Consider the following 20704-nt stretch of genomic DNA (forward strand, 5'->3'; position numbering starts at 1 on the left):
TTTATTTGTGCACCCATCAGCGCAGCGCAAACAGCAACAACAACAACAACAACAACAGCTGCTAAAATACAATTAGATATTCATGGTGAATGGAAAACATTGCACAGCGATCATAAGAGGCTTTCAGCTATTTATACAACACTGCAAATATATAATAAATATTCTTCTATTTCAGCAGTTTGCTTTAGTTTGTTTTTTGGCCTCTAGATATTGAAGAAACTTTTAAAATTAAAGTATATAAATATTTTGATAAATAAATTATGAATGAATAAACTGAATATATAACAATAATATATAAATATGAGTTTATAGTAGATTCAATTTTAATCATAGCTCTCGTCTTCTATACTTGATCAATTTTGCATAAACTATCTATACCCATCTATGAGCAGTAGAGAGCATATGTCGTGTATTCAACCAGATAACAGACTACTCAGAGTAGCAGGGCGAAGAGGAAACTGTTGTGAAATCTGTCCTTGAGAAAAACGAGCAACTCGAAATGGCTTAGCTTTCGTGGCTGAAGACTAGTTGATAATAGTTAGTAATTAATGATGTTTCAATTTTCAATTTATGTCACTCTTTGTTACAACTACAGATCTTTGTGAATGATATTTTACAATAATTTAAGAGTTAAGGCTGAAAAATAACACTTTTCTACTGAATAATTTACAATTTTTTAAAATATGCAAAAAATTTATAATATAGGTATTTCTTCTTTTCTTAAATTGTAATTTATAGTAAGTATTTAAAAGACTTACGAATGACTTATATATTCCATTTTTAATTTTTATTACACAAGAAAGAGTTAATTTTTTTTTATATTTCTGTAAACTTAAATTTTTATAGTTTTCCTTCAAAGTTATAAATCTAAAAAGTTTCTAGAGCATTTTTGCAATGTACTATCAGGTGTTTCCCTTTTTCTAAAACGAAGACTTTTTAGCTTATATTATTGTTCATTTCCTGCGTTAAAATATTTAAAGATAAATAGATAAAAAATAAATATATAATAAATAATAACATTCAAAATACTTTTTCCGATTCGAAAAATGGTTTTAGTCTAATTGAAACAGCATTCAAGCCATAAAAACCTAACCAACTTCGATTTAATTTTATTTATGTTTTATTTTTGCCAGACATTTATTGTGGCGCCTCTTTGCATAGGAATTGTAGCTCCAATCATCCGATTTGCCCGCATTCGTTATTCATTTATTCAGACCAGTTGTAGTGAGTCCTATCGCTGCGTCCCCCTCCCAGTTCCAGCAGACTCAACTGGTTCTCGTGTGCTTTTGTCTGCGCGAGTATTTTGTGTACTTTATAATTATTTTTTATGGTTAGCCAATTATTTAAATAAATAATGGCCGACTGGTTCAATATGTGCGCCTGCTTGGGGTCGGAGCTGAGAGAGGCTGCGCCTCTAAAAACCAAATTGAAAATTGCCAAATGCCAATTGTGGCGGACGAGCACGATGTTTGTTTTGTGCGCCGCTGCATGAAATATGCAATTATTTTTGCAGTTGCCCGTATAAGTATTATGTAAATGCACACACACACACACCTACACACCCACTTCTCTTACCCGTATGTACCTTTCTATATAAATTTTCTCTTTTTATATATATATATCTGTTTGCATTCCATATACATTTGCATTTTGCGCCGCCACAAAAGTTGCATTTCCGTTCAGTTTGCACCGAAAACCACTAAAAACTACCCCAACCACTCGGAGCCACCCAAATACAGCAAACACTACAAATAATATGACATAAACAGCGCCAAATGTCAACAATTTCTGTCAGCGACACGGACTTGTTATAATTTAGGTAGCGGGCGCGCCTATTTCGAGTGTGTTCCCATAAACTAAATCGCTTGCAAATCAACATTTGTGTTTCATTGAAAGTTAAATACACAAAAATAATAGGAAGCGAAATATTTGGAAACCATGAATAAATGTCATTGGGGAATAATAATATTTATAAATAAATTATATTAAAAATCTATAAAAAATTCAGTAAATTATTATAACAAATAATTGTGTATGAAATTTAATTCTAAAAAAATAATACTATAAAATAAATTTTAAATTAATTTATTGCTTTTAGTTTATTTATAAAATAATAAAATTTAAAACTTAAAAAAAAATCTATAAATTATTATAACAAATTATTATTATTATGCATGCATATAAAAAATAAAAATAATTTATAGTTAATTTATAACTTTTATTTTATTTAGGTATAAAATTGTTTGTTAATCTAATTTTTGTTTTTAATATTGCATTATTTATATAAATATTTTATGCTCAGCTAAATCAATAAAAAATTAATACAAAATAAATAAATAAAAACTTATTGCAATAATTGGAAACAAAGATATATAAAATATATAATTTTCCATTTAATAATAAAATAAAAACTTTTAATATTAATAATACTTTATAATAATCAAAGTATTTGTTATCTTCACTGATTAGTAACTCAATATCAAAATATTATTATATTATGATATTAAATTTATTTATTATTTTTATTATATATGAAATTAAATATTTATTGAATGTTTGCTGAAAAAGAATATAAGGCTTTGGTTTTCTGTATTTCCATCTAAAATCGAAAATATTGAAATCTTAGCGAAATATCGTTGCTATAAATTGAGGGAGCTTCATTTATTTTGCTGTGGTTGCGCGGCTCACGCTGCTCCTATTGTGGCCTGCTGCCTATAAGCTCTAATCAATATTTCGGTTATTGGCCAATGCAATAACGAGCAGCCGAAAGGAGCGACATGTTGCACGAGGCGCTGCATAAATATGGGCTCCACTTGGAGCGGAGTGGTGCTGGGTCGTCGCCCGGTGCGGTGGTGGGGCTTCGGTTGGTCTGACTGCGGTTTGCAACAGTCGCGCGTATTTCTTCATCAGGCGCTGAACGGACGCGCCCGCCAAACATTGTCGTGCTCATTGTTGGCAACCGCCACACCCACTCACCCAGTCGCCCACGCGCACACATTCCGACTGTACATACATACGTATGCATGCATGCAGTGGCCCTCTGGTTAGAGCGAAACTCTAGGCCCGGTCATATTTTTGACTCTGCTGGAACGTTGGCCCGTTATTTACAGGCTGTCGGCCGACGTCCCACTGCCCACGCCCTGCTTTTTAGCCCCGCCTATATTGTCGTTGGCTCGCTGGTTTTACGTTAATTTGCACAATTTTTGAGTTATGTCAATCGATTTCTAATGGCCGCCGCGTAGCTCAGCTCCAACACGACTCCACTCGACTCGACTCGAACCTTTCCCTTCGCTGTGATTTCGACTGGGTGTTCGGTGCTCCGGGCTGGATGCTGTTGGCGCAGTCTCGAATATCGCACAATTTGTAGTTTTATAATTGAAACAAGTGGTCCCTTTGAGCTGGCTGCTCCTTTTGCCAGCATTTCAACACACACACACACACATAGTCATCGACACACGGCATGGGTAAACGGTAAAACGGTTTCAGGGGGTTTGAGCTGTTGCGATTCCCTATTGACTCCGCTGATGTTGCCCCCATCCATCTATCTTGTCAATCAAATCAACGTGTTCTTTGCCTAGCCATAGATCATATTTACGCTTCCAATTAGTACTAATATCATTATTAGTAGGTACTATAGTGGTATAGGTATTATAATGGTAAAGATACTTATGTGGTATAGGTACTCTAATGGGTAATATTCTATAATATATAGTGTTTAATAATATTGCATATTATTTATACTTCATTATTAAAATAATTATATATATTCCAAAGGGTTGTAAAGAGATTTAAATAATTTTTAACTATTTTCATTGAGTCCTTTAAATGTAAATAGATTGTATACTTAATATACAACTACCACTAACCATTCTCTAGTATATGACATGAAAAAACTGTATATAAAAAGTAATTCAATATTCATTAAAAAGAGGTCCTAAAAAATAGAATTGGATTCTGAATTCGCTGCTCCCATTGGCTAATAGGAGTCGTGAAAATAAACAGCCGATGTAGCTCTATATATAAAAATGTATATATAATACAGATATACCAAATATATTTATGTACAATATGTACATAAATGTATATAAAAGGTAAATTTAAGCGCCTATAAATATGCAATGCATTGCATTTTGCGCAATTATCGCAGACATGCATGCATTTATTTATGTTGTTAATGCCAAAGAGCAGCCCAAAAATGCAAATAAAAAATTCAGCAAAATTTCGCGCGATGATAATTGCAAACGAGACCGCAGCACAGACAGCCAGAGAGAGAGAGAGAGAGAGAGAGAGAGAGAGAGAGAGAGAGGGGGTAAAGAGGAAGAGCCATGATGATTGCAAACATACTCATTAAAATTAGCTGAATGACAGCGTGCGCATGGGAGAGTGGGAGTGGGTGTCAGCCATGCAATTTCGACAATTTTCATAACCTGCGCGATACGAATTGTAATTCATATTTTATTTCGTGATTAATCCCATAATAGCAGCGAGACAGAGACGGCACGAGAGTCGAGCGAAATTACGAAAATTGCGCTGCAATTGAATTGAAGTCGCTGCGCTGCTCACTTACGGGCGTCGCGCAGTCAGCATGGCCAAATAACTGTTAATGCAAATGCAGCAGCAGCAGCAACAAAAGAAATAACAACAAACGCAGCAGCAGCAATAACAACAACAGCAACAACAACAGTATTTTTAGCTTGGTTGTCATTTCCGTTAATTCAACGCTGTTGTTGCTGGCGTCGCAGCGTGAATTTTAAATCATTTGGCCGTTAGATGGCGCTGCATGCCCGGCGTGTGTGTGGGTGTGTGAGGGCGTTCGTCTGTGTATTAGTTTGCCATTTTGTTGTAAATTGCCTTGGGCACTGCTATATACTACAGTTGTTATTGCTTTAGTTGTTGCTGTTGTTGTTGTTGAGCTTAGAATCGGCCCTCGTTATACGCATGCAGCCGGCTTTTGCGGTTTGTGTTTGGGGCAGTTTTTGCTGTAAAATGCATTTGCCATCATTTGTTGTATTCGCCCCATTGCTGTTGTTATTGTTGTTGCCTATGCCTATGCTGTTGCCAGGCTGTTAAAGTTATTGCATTGGCTCTCGCCTAAAATATGCGCGCATTTTATTTAACGCCTTTTTTGGTGAGCAGCCCTATCCCCTATTATGTCTGCATGGAATTAGGGGGAGATAAACAGAAAGAGAGAGAGAGAGAGAGAAAGGGACGGGGCGACAGACAATGCTCGACTGGCCAAGTCCGTGCCAGCGGCTTAATTGCAAACTCATATTGGCCAGCTTTACAACGTGTCAATAACACTTTGATACCAAAAATGTATTTGCCTTTTGACATCTGCATAAATTAACAATATAGTAGTAGGATTAGCAATAGGGAAATAGTAAATATCGCCTATAAGTAATGTAGATAATCTTAATAATATTTTAAAAGGATATGAAATATTAAAATTTTTTTTTTTGGTATTTTGTTCTTTGTATTAAGCAATAATACTTGAACTTTATCGCTTTAAAGATGCTAAAGTGTTTTTTCTTCTATTTCTATATATATGTATCTCAATAAATTTCTTACAAATTATAATTTTTTTTATTTTTTAACAATAAATAATAAATATCTTTACTATATCCTACCTTTTTTCCCTCATTCTATTATATATTTTTCTATGACTAAATTATTCTTGAGCTAACGCAAGACAAAGAAATCAAAAGCTGCAGATCAATTATATATGCTTGGCGTGGGTTTATATATTACGACAGAGTAGTCCACACAGGAAATATCAAGAAATAATATATTCTAATAATATTTATTAAACTTTAAGTCAAATTTTAATAAAGTAGAAAAATATATGTAGAATATGTGAATTATTAGAAATAGTATATCCTAATATTATCAAACTTTATGTCAAATGTTAATAGATATTTAACAAAATTTATTAGCCTAATCGAGTACAAAAATATTTGTAGATCAAAAGATGGAAAAAAGAAGGAAAAAGATGGACTAACTAGATATATATATATATATATTATGTATGGTATATCATATACGTAAATATCATATCATATGTAAACATGTCAAATAGTTTCCACTTGGGTCCTAAATTTTAATTAGGGAATTGATTGCTTTTTCATTTATACGTACTTAATCAGCCGAATTATGTAAAAAGTTTCGACAATTTTGTAGCACGGAAATGTCATCCGGTTTAATTAGATCTCATTTCCCGTCCGCCATTTGGGCAGCCGCAATTTGTTATGCAGAATGTCTGTCCGCAAATCCAATTAAATTAATTTGCCAATAATAATATGCAAATATGCCAAAAATGCGTAAAACCAAACAAAGCACTCAAAATGAAAATGAGAAGAAGGAGAAAAAATAAATAGAATAAAACAACATTATAATAATAAATTTGTTATCAAAATAATTATTTGGTAAATTGCTTTTGTAAAGTGCAAAATGTTGCAAAAACCACAAATAGCCAGCGAAAAAAGAAGAAGAATAAAAGCCCAAATGAATGGTTGAAAAAATATATATGTCTACATATATATATATACTTATGTATTTATTTTCGAGCCAGGACAGTTGACTGTTACGCCCAGTGCCGCGGCCCCCTCTGCATGCAGTGCTTTATTAATATTAATTGAAAATAAATGCAGCATAAGCTGCGCCGGCCAAACTTCTGCCCAAAGGGAGGCCTCCCTCTGTGGGCGTGGCCGTTTGGCGGCCCTGCAAATTCAGTAAAATGCAAATAATTAAATGGCAACCAATAAAATATGCAAATGAGTTTCGCGGTGTCGCGCACACAACACACAGAGAGGACAACAACAGCAGCAGCAGGGGCAGCAGCAGGGGCAGCAGCGAGGGGCAGGAGCTGGGGCAGGATATGCACATAGAAATGCAGCCGTGGTAGGGCCAGGAAGCGGAGACTCCTCCTCCATGCCCACATCATGGCATTTTATATGCTAAACAAATTATTCGTGTATTTGCGTAGCAGATTTAATTTCCTGCATGCACCGAAAATATATTTTTTTTTTTTCTGTAAAATATGGCCAATATAATGACAGGCCAATGAGTGCGAGTGCGAGCGAGATAGTTGCGCGGCGCGTTCATGCTAGCGATTGGCTAACGGATTTTATTTTGCTTGCGAGCCTAATTAGTTGATTTTATGCATCACATAGAGATATACATATACATGTACACACATATGTGCATATGCATATGACAAGTGCGGTTGTTTCATACATAAATACATATATAATCAATATACAATATGTGCGTGTGTGTGTATTTATTTGTTTATTTATTTATGTATATAGCCGAAGTGAGAAAGTTTAGCTGTAAATTAGTATTTTGTGCTAGACGAAAATATCAATTTGTTGTTTATCCATATGTTAAGTAAGCATTCAGCTGTTCTCTATAATGGAGCTGGTAAGCCAATGGAGTATTTAATATTAAAAGAATTAAAGATTGATCGCAGCTGGCTCATAAAGTTGAAGCCAAGTTTCATATGTTGGTTTAAACAGAACTAAAGAAATAGGCCAAAAACGTAGGATATTCTAATATTATATTATATTGTAAAGTTCAGCAAGAATTATCATCTTATCCTAATCCTAATTAGACTAAATGTAATCTGATATGATATAATATAAAAAAATTCGCGGCTAATTTGTTTTCAGTATGGAGAAAAAGAGTCGGAGATCAAACAACCTTTATCAACACAGATCTTGAAGTATAGTCCCAAGCTAGTGCAGTTCTTGGATGGTTTTCTTGGAACTTTTAACTAATTTATATACAAGAAAAAACGTCTAGCACTTAAACGACATTTCGAAGAGGCATTAGCCTACAATTAATATCTTCCAATTCTCAACTATTTCAATAATGCAAATTTTCTACTCGCCCTTGGTTCGCTCAGGCACTGGATTACGATTGCGAGATGCAGGGCCAGCAGGACATACCGCAGGCCATACAGCTGCTGGGCGAGATGAACAGCAATGTGAAGCAGGTGACGGATCTGGTCGAGGGCATGCTGCAGCGCGTCAAGCGGGGTGAGCTGAGCACAGAGTATGGCCTGAGCTTTCTGGAGGTCAAATATCACATGCTGCTCGACTATTTGATCAACCTGACGTATGTGGTGCTGCGCAAGTGCTCCGGCGAGACCATTGAGGGCGATCCCTCCATTGAGCGCCTGATTGAGATACGCACGGTGCTCGAGAAGATCCGGCCCATTGACTATAAGCTGCGCTATCAGATCGACAAGCTGGTGAAGACGGCGACCACGGGCGTTTCGAGCAGCACAGATCCCATACTCTACAAGCCGAATCCGGAGGACATGCTCAGTGCTGCAGGCGCTGATGGTGAGGCGCACGAGGGCGATGGGGCAGCCAGCGATAGTGACGAGGAGGAGGAGGAGGACGATGAGGAGGGAGCAGGCGCTGCGAAAAAGCCACGCAAAGCGGCCACAGCTGGCAAATCGGGCATCTATGTGCCGCCACGCATCAAGCCTGTCTACTACGATGGCGATGAGCGCGAGGCAGACAAGGAGAAGAAGGCCCTGGATCGTGCCAAGAAGCGGGCCATCACGTAAGAGACGCACCCTACTGCACACGCCTGCATGATAAACTCTCACTAATTGAATTCGTTTCCAGTTCATCGATGCTGCAGGACTTGAAGGAGGAGTATTTGGATGCGCCCACAGAGCTGTCGTCGGGCTCGCGCGCCCAGCAGCTGCTCTCGCAGGCGCAGAAGGAGAAGCAGGAGTACGAGGAGACCTACTTGATGCGTCTGCCAGTGACCAAAGCCGAGAAGCACCGTCAACGCAAGCTCACCACGTTGGGTAAGTGACAGCCATGGCTTATGCGTAAGTCAGCCATATATCTACAGTGATTATCTCGTTAAAGGCACTCTGGGTGATGAGATACTGGGCGAGATAAACCGCGAGTCGGCGCTGCGCGGCGACGGCTCAAGCAGAAAACGCAAGTTGGCCAAGACACGCGGCAAGGGCAAGAAACGTGGCGGCAAAAAGCGAAAGTTCCATTAATACAGCGACGCCCAAACGGACTAAAGAACTTTACACGATATATAACAGATATATAAATATTATATATCCTTAGTGACAGTTTTCCATTAACGATATTTTCTATGATTCATATAATTTGCTTTTCGTTTTCATTTAGCATAATTAAAGTACATACAGATTTTTGTTGATTTTCATATTGCTTTAAACAAACTCATATTATTATACATTTTTATTCAAGTTAAGTTTTTGTCTTGTATTAAATTTAAATTTATGAATTAACCAAAAGATCCATTAAAGTTTTATACAATTTAATATCTTTGTTTTTGTTTCATTTTTTTCCCTTATAAAAATAGATTGTTGAAAGCTTACAGCATGATTATTTTTAGATCTAAGTAAACAGGCAGCAACAACATGCCAAAAGGAAATAAAAATGCGTTGAAAAAAAAAGAAAAAAAACATAAAAAAATAAAATAAGTTTGCGCATTGTAAACTGCATTAAATTTAGGCAACAAAATTAAGCACTTAATATTTTCTTTTCGACTTACGATAAAAAGTATTTTAACCTAAATTAAGAAATTACAAAATTTGATGGCTAAAACAAAAGCAGACAAAGCAAATTTAATATATATGAAATCTGTAGAATATTGATAAACGAAATTTCAACTTAAAAGAAACAAAAATTAAAATTTAAGGCACAGCAAAATTTTTGCGTATGGCAAAAGCTAACAAAAAAGAAACGTTTCGTTGTTTTTAGGAGTCCAACTAAAATGAAAACACATTTTGGCAGCTTATGATATGCTTTAAGAATAACTAACTCTATTTATTCATTTCTTTCAAATAGCAAAACTTGAGCAACAAAATTCAAATTCAAAATGCAGTTTCACATGTAAAAAACAAAAGAAAACAAAAACAACAAAATTACAAATACAAATTACAAATTCTGTAACAAAAAAGCAGTTGCCTTAACAAAAAATACAAGAGACCGGTTATACTTACAGTAAGAAAAGCTAAAAAAAAAAAAAGTATTTAAAAAAATATATAAAAAAAAATCAGTTTGACAACAATTTTTTATGTTGAGCGATGAAGGAATCAAGAAAATATACCTATATAGCATATGATAAACGTAAGCCCCACCCAAAAAGTTATAAATACAAAAAAGAAGAAGAAAATCTAAACAAATTATCTAAAAGCCAAAACAAGATTCAGAATATTTGTGATTTCATTGCAATTGCGATCTGAGGCTCTGGAAAATGATTTAAGTTTCAGGTTTAAAAAGCAAAAATGAAAACTCCTAAAAACAACTAAATTTGGACACAAAATTTTATATATTTACTATACGTACGATACGAGTATATAATAATGAAAATTAACTTTAAGCGAAAAACAATTTTTGAATAACCCCAAAAAGAAGCAATTTCATGGAAATCGATATCGAAATGAAAATGGAAATCTAAATTGAAGCCAGCGAACGTCCACTTGAAAAGTTTTTAAATTTAGCAACCGAAAAAAAAAAAACAAAAACAAATGCGAAAGACTAAGCAGTTTATGAGACAGCGCAGCGCATCTAAAAGAATTAGAAGGAGACGATGATGGTAGATCGAGATGATATGAATGAAATATTTCCAGCATATATATATATATATATATATGAATATATATGTATGTATAATTATTACAATAAATATGTAAAAATTAAGAAAAGAAAAACCTAGCATTAAGTTAAGTACTTTTAATCAAGCAAGCAAAACTTTTGGCTTTTACAACCAACTTCGACTAAGGATAGAAATTTTTTCAAAATTTTCTCCAATTGCGAGATGTCGCAACTTTTTGGCTATAAACTTTAAAATGAGCGCAACGTAAGGCAGACAACGGAAATTACCACATAAATGCAATAGAACACGAAATTATTTACAGGCAGCAGCACTTGAAACATTTTGTAATGCAGTTAAATAAATTAATTTAATTAATTTATTTATGTTGAAAGCTGAAAGACTGAATATGTTAAATGAAAAACAAAAGATGAAAAAACAAAACGATACGAAATACGAAAACAAAAACGAAACGAAATGAAAATGAAACGAAACAATGTGTAAATCTTTTCTCAAGAAAAAAATGTGTATTTGGAGGTGATGTAAGAACATAAATAATTTAATAGCCGAATTTCTAGCACAAATTATAACGACTTAACGAAACGAAAGGTAATTAATATTCATAATTAATTTTTATAATTTATATGTTTTTTTTTATTATTATCAGAATTGTCAGAGTTTTTCTGTTCGATTTTTTCGGTTCTCTTTCCTTCGGTATTCAAATGCAAATTCGATGTTTTTTTTTATCAAAACGAGGAATGAGAAAATTAGGAAACAAAACAAAGACAACTGGACGATGGACAGCAGAAACAGAAACAGGAACAGAGACAGCAGAGAATAATGAAACTAATGTTGAAAATATATTGCAAAATGTAAAACACATGAAACGAAAATAAATGAAATACATATAAAACAAAGTGAAACAACCAAACAAAAGTCGCCTTAGCCTAGCACCACAAACAAAACGAAACTAAAACAAAAACTAACAAAAAATTGCAACGGTAAGAAAAAATTTGTAAACCAAACAAAAAACATACTCTAATGCAAAATACTTAAACTTAAATATTTCTTATTTGTTGTAATTTAAAAAAAAAAAAAATAAAAAGAAAAAGACACACACATTCACTCACTCACACACATGCAGAAAAAAATAGTGCAAAAAGTTCAAACAAAAAAATGTAACTTAATTTTTATAGCCAAAAAAAGAAATGACGCGAAAGCAGGAAACGGAATGGAGTAGAGATTTAATAATAGCTGGATCTTAGGATCGTTTAGTTTAAGCAACTCCAATAAATTTTACAAAAATCAATTGGTTAATTAGTGATAACAGAGACATGTTTTTAATAACGAAATTCGAGCTTAGATTTATTTCAAAAACTAAAAAGGAAGAAAGCAAAACAACAAATTGAATATAAAACAAATTTATTTAAAATTAGTTCTCTCTAAACTGGAATTGTTTAAACAAACAAACAAATGATGTTGTATAGCAGCGGCAGATGAGTCAAGTTTAAAAGTAATCTCTAATATATATATATATATATATATATGTATGTATACGTATATATATTAGCACATAGCTACATATGTATGTGTGTAAAAGGTTGGCAGTCGAAAAACTATGTAAAATTCAAATAAAGTAATTCGAACTAATCTACCAATTAATTATAACAATACAAATTAAGCAACCAGTAAAAACTAACTAATAAACCAAAAACCAACAATGAATGATAAAAATAAAATTTAAATCTTACAAACCTAAACAGAGAGGTATTTTATTTTTACTGAAATTTTTTTTAAAACGGAAATTTTGGTAAAGTACCAGGCAAGCAGCAACGATCAGTAGGGAGACTAATATTAGTCACTCTCATTTCACAATGAGTTAACATAATCATGTTAATTAACAGTACACGCTCAGTGCTATGTTAATCTACTGTTATCAAACATTTTAAATCATACTTACTATTTCACTTGTGTGTGCCTGGTACTTCGTAAACATCAAGAGGAATTTCGGTAAACTAAAGAAAGGAAAAAGTTTTAGAATTACTCTGTTAAATAAATAGCTCTAGCGTAGTCCAATCCTTGACGATGCTCGCAGGACATGGACTACATTCTGAAAATCGAATGGATTACATTAGAATAAAACAAAAATGTTTACAAAAGACGTTAGTGTAGATTTATAATTTTATTCAATAGACAAATAGACGCTATGCTAGTGGGTAAGGATAGATGTCTATAAAACAAAGCTGCACAAGTCAGGCGAGTCAGCCTCTTTGAGGGTCAGCCTCTAACTGTTTAACTCTTTACTCCCGATTTGTAGAGGGTTTACAGCAATGCCTTGCGCTCGGCCTTCAGCTTCTGTTTCTCCTTGAGCAGGGCGTAGCACTCGGGCACCTTGTTGTAGAAGTCGCAGAGCTTCGACTGGGCATTGAAGGCCAGGTATTTGCCGCAGTTGTAGAGGCGCGGATGTCCGTTAACGCAGACGAAATACTTCTTGCACGTCTGCGGGTGGCGGTAGTAGCGCAGCTCGCCCTCGGGACTGACATCCACTTCGGGAGCAACACCATCGACCAGCTCAGACGCGGGGCAGGTGAAGCCGAGATAGGCCTCTGCGTTGCAGTTGGCCACCAGATCGGGCCAGTCGCACTGGTAGGTCTCCTCGTTGAAGGCCAAGCCCTCGGGGCACTTGGTCAGGCTGGCCACGCCATGGGCGCAGTTGCGATAGACACCGCACTTGGTCTCATCCCCATTCGGATAGAAGCCGAACTGGCGCGGGCACTCATCTGTGCCGTTCGCAGGCTGCAGGCGAGTGCGCTCCTTGCAGGTGGAGTAGGGCGCATAGGTGCATTCGCCCGTCGACTTGGTGCGCTGGTGGAAGAGCAGACCGTCCGGGCAGAGTTTCTCCACGGGCACGCCGTCCTGGCACTCCGTGTAGGCATCGCACTGGTCACCAGACGCGAAGCGTCCATTGGGCGAGGGACATTCGGGCGAGCCAAGGACTGTAAGTAGAAGAGAGTTGAAGAGTTGAGAGACCATCGAAAACTTCTGCGACTTCTGAGCTGGCGCAAAACGAAAGACTCGATTTACAAACTGATTACAAAAATTACAACTGTTTATTGTGAATGGCAAAAGGTATACAATAAATGGGCATGGGCCGCCCTTTAACTACAGACTAGAAAACTCGAGCAGCGCCTTGTGCATGCTTTGTCTATCCAGAATCTGATTGAACTTTTCACTCCTACACCAGTTTCTCCCGCCCGCTCGCTTAGTTCAGCTTGCGACGCCCGGCAGCCGCTGAGGCGCGCGCCGCCTTGATCTCAGCGCCCTTGGCGCGAATGTCGTTGCTGCAGTTGGGCACGTTGTCGATGTCGTCGCACTGGTTCAGCTCCTGGTTGAAGGCCTGGTCCTCGCCACAGCTGATGCGGCGTGGGCGACCCTCAATGCAGATGAAGTACACCTGGCAGTTCTCCTGCGACGGATGGAAGGTGTAGTCCTGCTCCTGCTCGCCCAGCAGCTCCGACTTGGGCGCCAGAGGTGGGCAACGGAAGCCGAGGAAGGCCTCGGCATCGCAGTCCTCCACCTGATCGGGCCAGTCGCACTTGTAGGTGGCCGGGTTCCAGGCCAAGCCCTCGGGGCAGTCAAAGACAAAGCCACGCCCCGCCGCACAGTTCATGAACTGGCCACAATGGCTCGCATCTCCCATGCGATAGTAGCCAAACTGATGGGGGCACTCGTCCGTGGGCTGGGCCGCCTGCAGACGAGCCTGGGGCTGAGTGCACTCCACGTCGATGGGATAGCTGCAGGGGTAGCCGGTGGACTTCTCGTTGTAGAGCAGGCCGTCGGGGCACAGCTTCTCCTCGGCCACGCCATTCTTGCACTCGATGTAGGCGTCGCAGGAGCCGGCGACAGGAGCAGTGCCGTTCGCCTCACGGCAAACGCCAGCTGCTGCTTGGGCTGCAAGAGAGGCGGATAGGTTGATTGGGTTAATAGGGTCGGGCTTGGGATAGGTGCGCGCTTACCTCTAATGATTTATGATGAAATCTGATGCTTGCACTATCTCTGCTTTTCAGCTCTAAGCGAATGAGCACTTCAAAACAAAATACAATTCAGGTCTAAGAATAGATTTGCCAACGGCATTTAATCACGTTTGGATCAGGCAAACAGTTCGTAAAACACTATGATTAGCTCGTATTGTTAGTTCAAAGTACCGTTATCTATACTAAACACTATCTATCTATTAAAATAATTCTTATTAAATATTTTGTTCATTATTTAAAATAGTTTAATTAATGCTAATGACATTCTCTCAAGTCCACCTTTAACGCGCTATTTATATATAACTGTAGCCAGACTATTTTTAATTATTATTATTTTTTACATTATTTAGTTAATTTAATCTTAATTTTTGATAATCTTAATTATTATTAGATAACAGAATTTTCGTGGCATATTATTTATTAGTATTCAATCATTCATGATAATCGTGAGCAATCATGAGCATACAGATATTCGAGTGCCTACACACTCGACGGCTGAGAGGTAGTGCGTTAGGAAAAGAGAAGGGCCAAATGTAGGGCTCCTATAAATAAGCAGATTATCGCTGGCTTTTGCAGCCCCAGCAACAAAATATGTGAGAGACGAGCGATAAGATAAGAATATGTAATAGACCAATGCTGAGCCTTAGCTCATGAGTCTGGGTATAAAAATCCGGTCTCCAGCAAGTAAAGATCAGTACGAAACTAAACGTCATCATATTCAAGTATTCTTTGTGAAAATACAAATTTCGGCTTTTATATAAAGTCACGCACGAATTAAATCATTTATATAAATACTAATTTATAGCTATCTTTATGAGCGAGATAATATTCCAATGGAACCGCGTGTTGTAAATGGAATTCGCATTCGCTCCATGACAGTGGACGACTACAAAGAGGTGAAAGAAGTTTTGGGTCGAACGTTCTATGTGGACGAGCCACTGTGCATGATCTCGGGTAAAAATATGCAAACACACTTTGAGCAGGAGCAGGATGCATACCACCTATCCCTGATCGAGCAGAATACCTCTGTTGTGGCTGTGGATGAGACCGAGAGCAATAAAATTGTCGGTGTGGTGCTGGCAGGCGCACAAGTGCCAAGCGAGCTGGAATATCATCGACTAATGGCAGACAAGTACGGAAAATTCTACAAGTTTTTGTCTGAGATCGAAACGGAAGTGAATATCTTCAAGAGCCATGGAGTCTCCAGGGTTCTCTACTCACACATAACCGCCGTGGAAAGATCAATGAGAGGCAAAGGACTGGGCACGCGACTCACGACAGCTGTGATGGAGGTGGGTCGCACGATGGGATTCCCCTTGTTTGTTGCCTGCTGCACGAGTTTCTACTCGGCACGCCAAAAGCAGGCCTTGGGCATGGAGTGCATCCATGCTGTGGCTTATGCGGACTATAAAAACGAACGTGGCGAAGTGGTGTTTGAGCCACCAGCACCACACACGCACGCTCGCTATATGGTGGGTATTCTATGAACCCAGAGAGACTAAAATGAGAGACTAAATGGACCTATCTTTATTTTTGTATAATAAAATTATTAAAAAAAAAAAATGCAATTATTAATTTGAAACATTTTTTAAAATCAGTAGTTTCATATTTTCTTTTGCAATAAAGTAATATAAAGTAATATTTATTTTAATGTGATATACTCGTAGTGTGTAATATATGGAATCTACATACTATCTTTTAATACCCATCAAATTTATTTCAGTGCCTGCATATTTGACCAATACACGTGCCAAAATATGATGTGAGATCCAAGCAGAAAAATATTAATAAATTGTCAACATACGTGAGTATATTTGGTTATCTCAGTCCGTCCAACTGTACGTCTGTCTGTCTTTCTGTCTTGTTCAATTATCTCTTGGCGGCACTTTTGAGACGCATGAAATTTTAATGAGCTCGCGGCTATTCAATGTAGATACACACCCCGTTTGTTGAACCCGTGTGTTGGAATTTCTATTTTGCTTTACATAGCGCACACCTCGAAAAGCTTTTTACGTTGCCTTTGGTACTCAACGCCAGTTGGGGAAGCCCCTCTTTTAGGCAGTCTACAAAGTCTAAACAATTGTTAGTGAATGTTGTTGGAAGCTAAAGAAACTTACTATTACTTACTCCAAAAAATTATACAAAATAGCTTATTTAATTATTAAAAGAGTTAAACACAATTAAGCTTAAGCAATAATTTCGATTAATGAGTATCGAAGAAAGTCAAAGAATATCTGTTATAAGTAGGAAGTACAGTAGAATATCAAATATGTCGGTTAAGAGTAAATAAAACTCAAAAAGGCGAAAATATATAAAAGTTAAAATAAATAAATTAAGCATATATAATAAATTAGAATTAAATAAATTTTTAATCCTCAAGTCTGAACATTACATAGAAGCTGAATGATTTATATGCCATAAATTGTTGAGAATAAACAGATTTCCTCTAATTAATCAAACATAACATCAAGAGTAATGCGAATCGTGTTTTCGAATAGTCTCTACATACACAAATACTTATCAAACACAAACACCTTACGATCATTGATTGGAGTGGAAAATGTTGCTTGTTGCCTTTGAAATCCTTGAATTATGCAAAGTTTTGAAGGTTTTTTTTAAAAATGAAGTGAATATTTGGTAAAATTCTATGATGGTAAATAGAATTTGATATCGATACACTCCAGTTGAATTTAGTAAAAAAAAAACATATGACCTATTGAAAACACCCGCTCAAAAAAACAAAACAATTTCTTAAAAAAATTCTCACGACTAACATTTAGTTTGCATAGCTCCACAACATTTATTGCAGCTTAAATTCAATTTTCATATCTCCACTCATGGCATGTATAAGGTATATAATTCCATTCACCCAACATCTAATCAAATTATTTAGCTCAACTGCAGCTTCTGCAAAAATGTTCCCACACATTGAAGGCGATTGCTCGTCCACTTGATTCCGTATATGCCCTCTCATAGCTTCGCTTTGCGAGCAGCAAATCGACAGCATCATCGTGTTAAATCACAGTTAATAAGCTGACCAAAAAGAAGTACGAAGCACCACAAAAAGCTGCTGAATGCAAACGCGCTCAAAGGTCACCTCAACCGGCTGGGCACGCAACGAGATCGAGCCATAGCGGACTTATATACGAGCAGAGCGGACCGCTGCTGCTGCTGCTCGATGCTGCTCGAAAACAAGTTTCTGGTCATATCAATAAACATTCAATAAAGAAACAACAACAGGCAACAAGTAGCTGGGCCAGCGATTGTTATTATGTAATATTGATTTTTTGGTACTAATTTATTTATGCGCTGCGGCTGCTGTTGCTGGCGTGTGAATTCATTTTTGAAGAGCGGCTATTCGGCCTTGAAATCACTTTTCATTTACATGTACACAGACGAAATGAAGACGAATTCAATAAATTTATGCGGAAATTTTGCATTTTGCACATTTCTGAGTTTTTATACCCTGAACCCATTGAAAATGGGAAATCAGGGTATAATGTTTTTGTGTAAAAGTATGTAACAGGCAGAAGGAATCATCGCAGACCCCACAAAGTATATATATTCTTGATCAGCACGATGAGCTGAGTCGATATAGCCCTGTCCGTCTGTCCGTCCGTCCGTCCGTCCGTCCGTCCGTCCGTCCGTCCGTCCGTCCGTCCGTCCGTATGAACGCCGAGATCTCAGAAGATATAAAAGCTAGAGAGCTGAAATTTTGTGTGCATACTCGTGTATACCATACGCAGTACGAGTTTGCTTTATTTTTTCGATAACTCATCCGACAACTTTTTTATCGAGAATAATCGAAAAATTGATTTTGTTTTTTGAGCCTCATCGAAGTACTATAAGATGTAGAGACTTCAGATTTACTGTGTATATATATATGATGAATACAAACATTTTGTAATCAACAGATTTTTGATACCCCGCCCCCTTCGCCCCCAATTTGTAAAAAACGTATTTCAAGTACTAGAGACTTGTGCTTTGGAATGTACACATATTTTGACCATATAATTACGCCCTGAAAGTTTCATTAAGATCGTATGTTTACAAAAGAAGTTATTCACCAAGTAAATTCTCATACTATTGCCCACACTGCAGCGCAGCCCAAGCGCAGTCGCTGCTTACTGCGCAGTTAGCAGAGCGCGGGCGCGTGAGGGTGGATGCATGTAAATGTATGTGTGCATGCATAAAAGAAGTGCAGATTGATAAGAATATCAGCTTGGAGGGTTCAGGGTATCTCCTAGTCGAGCAGTCTCGACTAGAGTCTTCTTACTTGTTTTTTTTTTGTCTTTTTGACAATTTTTATTTGCTGCAATTTCCTGGCATTGTTTGGAAAAGTTATTCATCATGGCCTCATACTCAATGCTTGTTGCCTAATGGCGCGATGACGCTGCTCGATGCTCCAATGCATTAACAACAGACATAATTAAAGCAATGTGTCGTGTCTCCCACAGCTTGAGGCTCGGAGGCGTGGCGCACTTATACGAAAGCCATTTATTCAGTTATTTTAATTGTGGCGCCTCCAAATAGAGGCAATTACAATGGCTTTGTGCTGGAGAAAACGTGGGACTCAAATCGAGTAAAGACTTTGATATTTTTTAAATGTAAAAATATTTCCATTATACTTGATTTGATTTGAGTGCGGAAATTCGCACAATGAAAGCAGAGCAAAGTAAATATTTAATTATTCACTCAATGAAAGCAGAGCAAAGTTAATATTTAAGGAGCTGCAAAAATGTCATCAGATTTTTTATAAGATAGCATCACTAGCTAGTATAATATTAAAATTTATAAAAAAAATATCAATAATACAAATAACTGCTGCAGCTGCTTTATTTGCGAAAATACGAAAGAATTTAATTTTTACTTCTGACTGTTACTTAATGATTATGCACAAAAAATAAATAATAATATAAAATAAAATAATAATATATATAATAAATAATAAAATATTTGATACAAACAAAAAAATAAGAAATAGAAATAGGCTACGTAGATATATAAATTTATAAATAATCTGGGAATATCTGGGGAATAATCTGGGTATTTTTGTTTACCCGCTTCCACATCGAATTTATTATATCTTAATGTCAAACACTAAACTCAGTATAAATATCTTAATAGACCCAGTTCAGTGAAAATGTGACTTGAATATTAACAATTTTATTATAACCTGATTTAGTAGTATATGTATACTATATTTGTGTTAAATATAATATAATGTATATAATATATGCATATTTTCAAGTTCAAGTTTTTAATTGATTAAATTTTGTCAAATTTATAAACATACGTTTATATTAATATTTATTCAGTTATATACATACATACTACCATATATTTTTTATTTATTTATTTTTGTTTTATTATAAGGTCATCACTATCAATCATAAATTCTTCTTAATTTAGTAAACTATTTTTATAATATTTAATGAATAAAATAAGTGCATTTAACACACTTTTAGGCAAAAATAAATATTTACCAACATCACACAAAAATATTATGATTTTTATGTATACACACTCAAATATTGGCGAATGAGAGTCAAACGCATTCTGTGGGCAGCGCAACACGCTTTAAGTGGTTTAGGTGCACAAGTTTGTTGCCTAAGTCTTTCGTTTCGGTATGAAATGTTTTTGGTTTTTTTTCTTTTTCTATTTTGTATGGAATTTTGATTTGCACTTACCCAACGAGCCAAACATGGCCAGACACAACAAAGCACTGATAATAATTTTAGCCATATTGAACGTTTATGTGTGTGACTGCGTGTGTGTGTTATCCTTCAAGTGTAGTGTCCTTTGGCACCACGTGTACGTTTAGAGAGGCTAGCAGCGAGCGCGATGTGCAGCCAACGAGCAGACAATTTCGACTGTTTTGCGATAGATACAAAACGCAGATCTTAACTGGTAAAATGGCAAGCGACGTCAACGGCAACGCTGATGAGCATGAGCTGAGCTGTGATCCGGGCTGACGCAGTTGCTGATCTTCTTCTCTACTTTGGGTTACGTATGCGACAGCGACAGCGACAGCGGCAGAGGCAGAGACAGCGGCAGCGACAGCTTTTGTCGCC

General features: G+C 36.7%; 3 protein-coding genes across 4 annotated transcripts in view; 2 read left to right on the plus strand and 1 right to left on the minus strand.

Annotated features, from left to right (window-relative positions):
• The window catches only part of LOC108658277 (neuroguidin), a 68503-nt gene extending 58327 nt beyond the window's left edge, over positions 1-10176 (plus strand). Inside the window, exons 2-4 of the mRNA XM_089257435.1 lie at positions 7904-8571; positions 8637-8824; positions 8889-10176. Coding sequence (XP_089113561.1) covers positions 7904-8571; positions 8637-8824; positions 8889-9028 — 996 coding nt within the window. The 3' untranslated portion in view covers positions 9029-10176. The remainder of the gene's footprint in view (positions 1-7903; positions 8572-8636; positions 8825-8888) is intronic.
• Positions 10177-12746: 2570 nt separating this feature from the next.
• On the minus strand, positions 12747-20704 carry obst-E (obstructor-E). 2 transcript variants are annotated; one of them, XM_089257429.1, is made up of 2 exons: positions 20321-20704; positions 12747-13592 (listed from the first exon to the last, which is right to left on the minus strand). In XM_089257429.1, the coding sequence occupies exons 1-2, from the start codon at positions 20373-20375 to the stop codon at positions 12919-12921; spliced, it is 729 nt and encodes a 242-aa protein (XP_089113555.1). In that variant the 5' UTR covers positions 20376-20704; the 3' UTR covers positions 12747-12918. The 2 variants fall into 2 exon arrangements, with proteins under 2 accessions (XP_089113555.1, XP_089113554.1); XM_089257428.1 differs by lacking the exon at positions 12747-13592 and adding an exon at positions 13676-14547 and having other exon boundaries at positions 20321-20627.
• Positions 15347-16145, plus strand: LOC108658814 (arylalkylamine N-acetyltransferase-like 2). The gene has a single exon (XM_018111464.3). The coding sequence runs from the start codon at positions 15464-15466 to the stop codon at positions 16115-16117; it is 654 nt and encodes a 217-aa protein (XP_017966953.2). The 5' UTR covers positions 15347-15463; the 3' UTR covers positions 16118-16145.

This window comes from Drosophila navojoa, chromosome 3 (genome assembly GCF_054131105.1).
Source record: "Drosophila navojoa isolate 15081-1374.11 chromosome 3, UAZ_NAV_1.0, whole genome shotgun sequence".
NCBI lineage: Eukaryota > Metazoa > Arthropoda > Insecta > Diptera > Drosophilidae > Drosophila > Drosophila navojoa.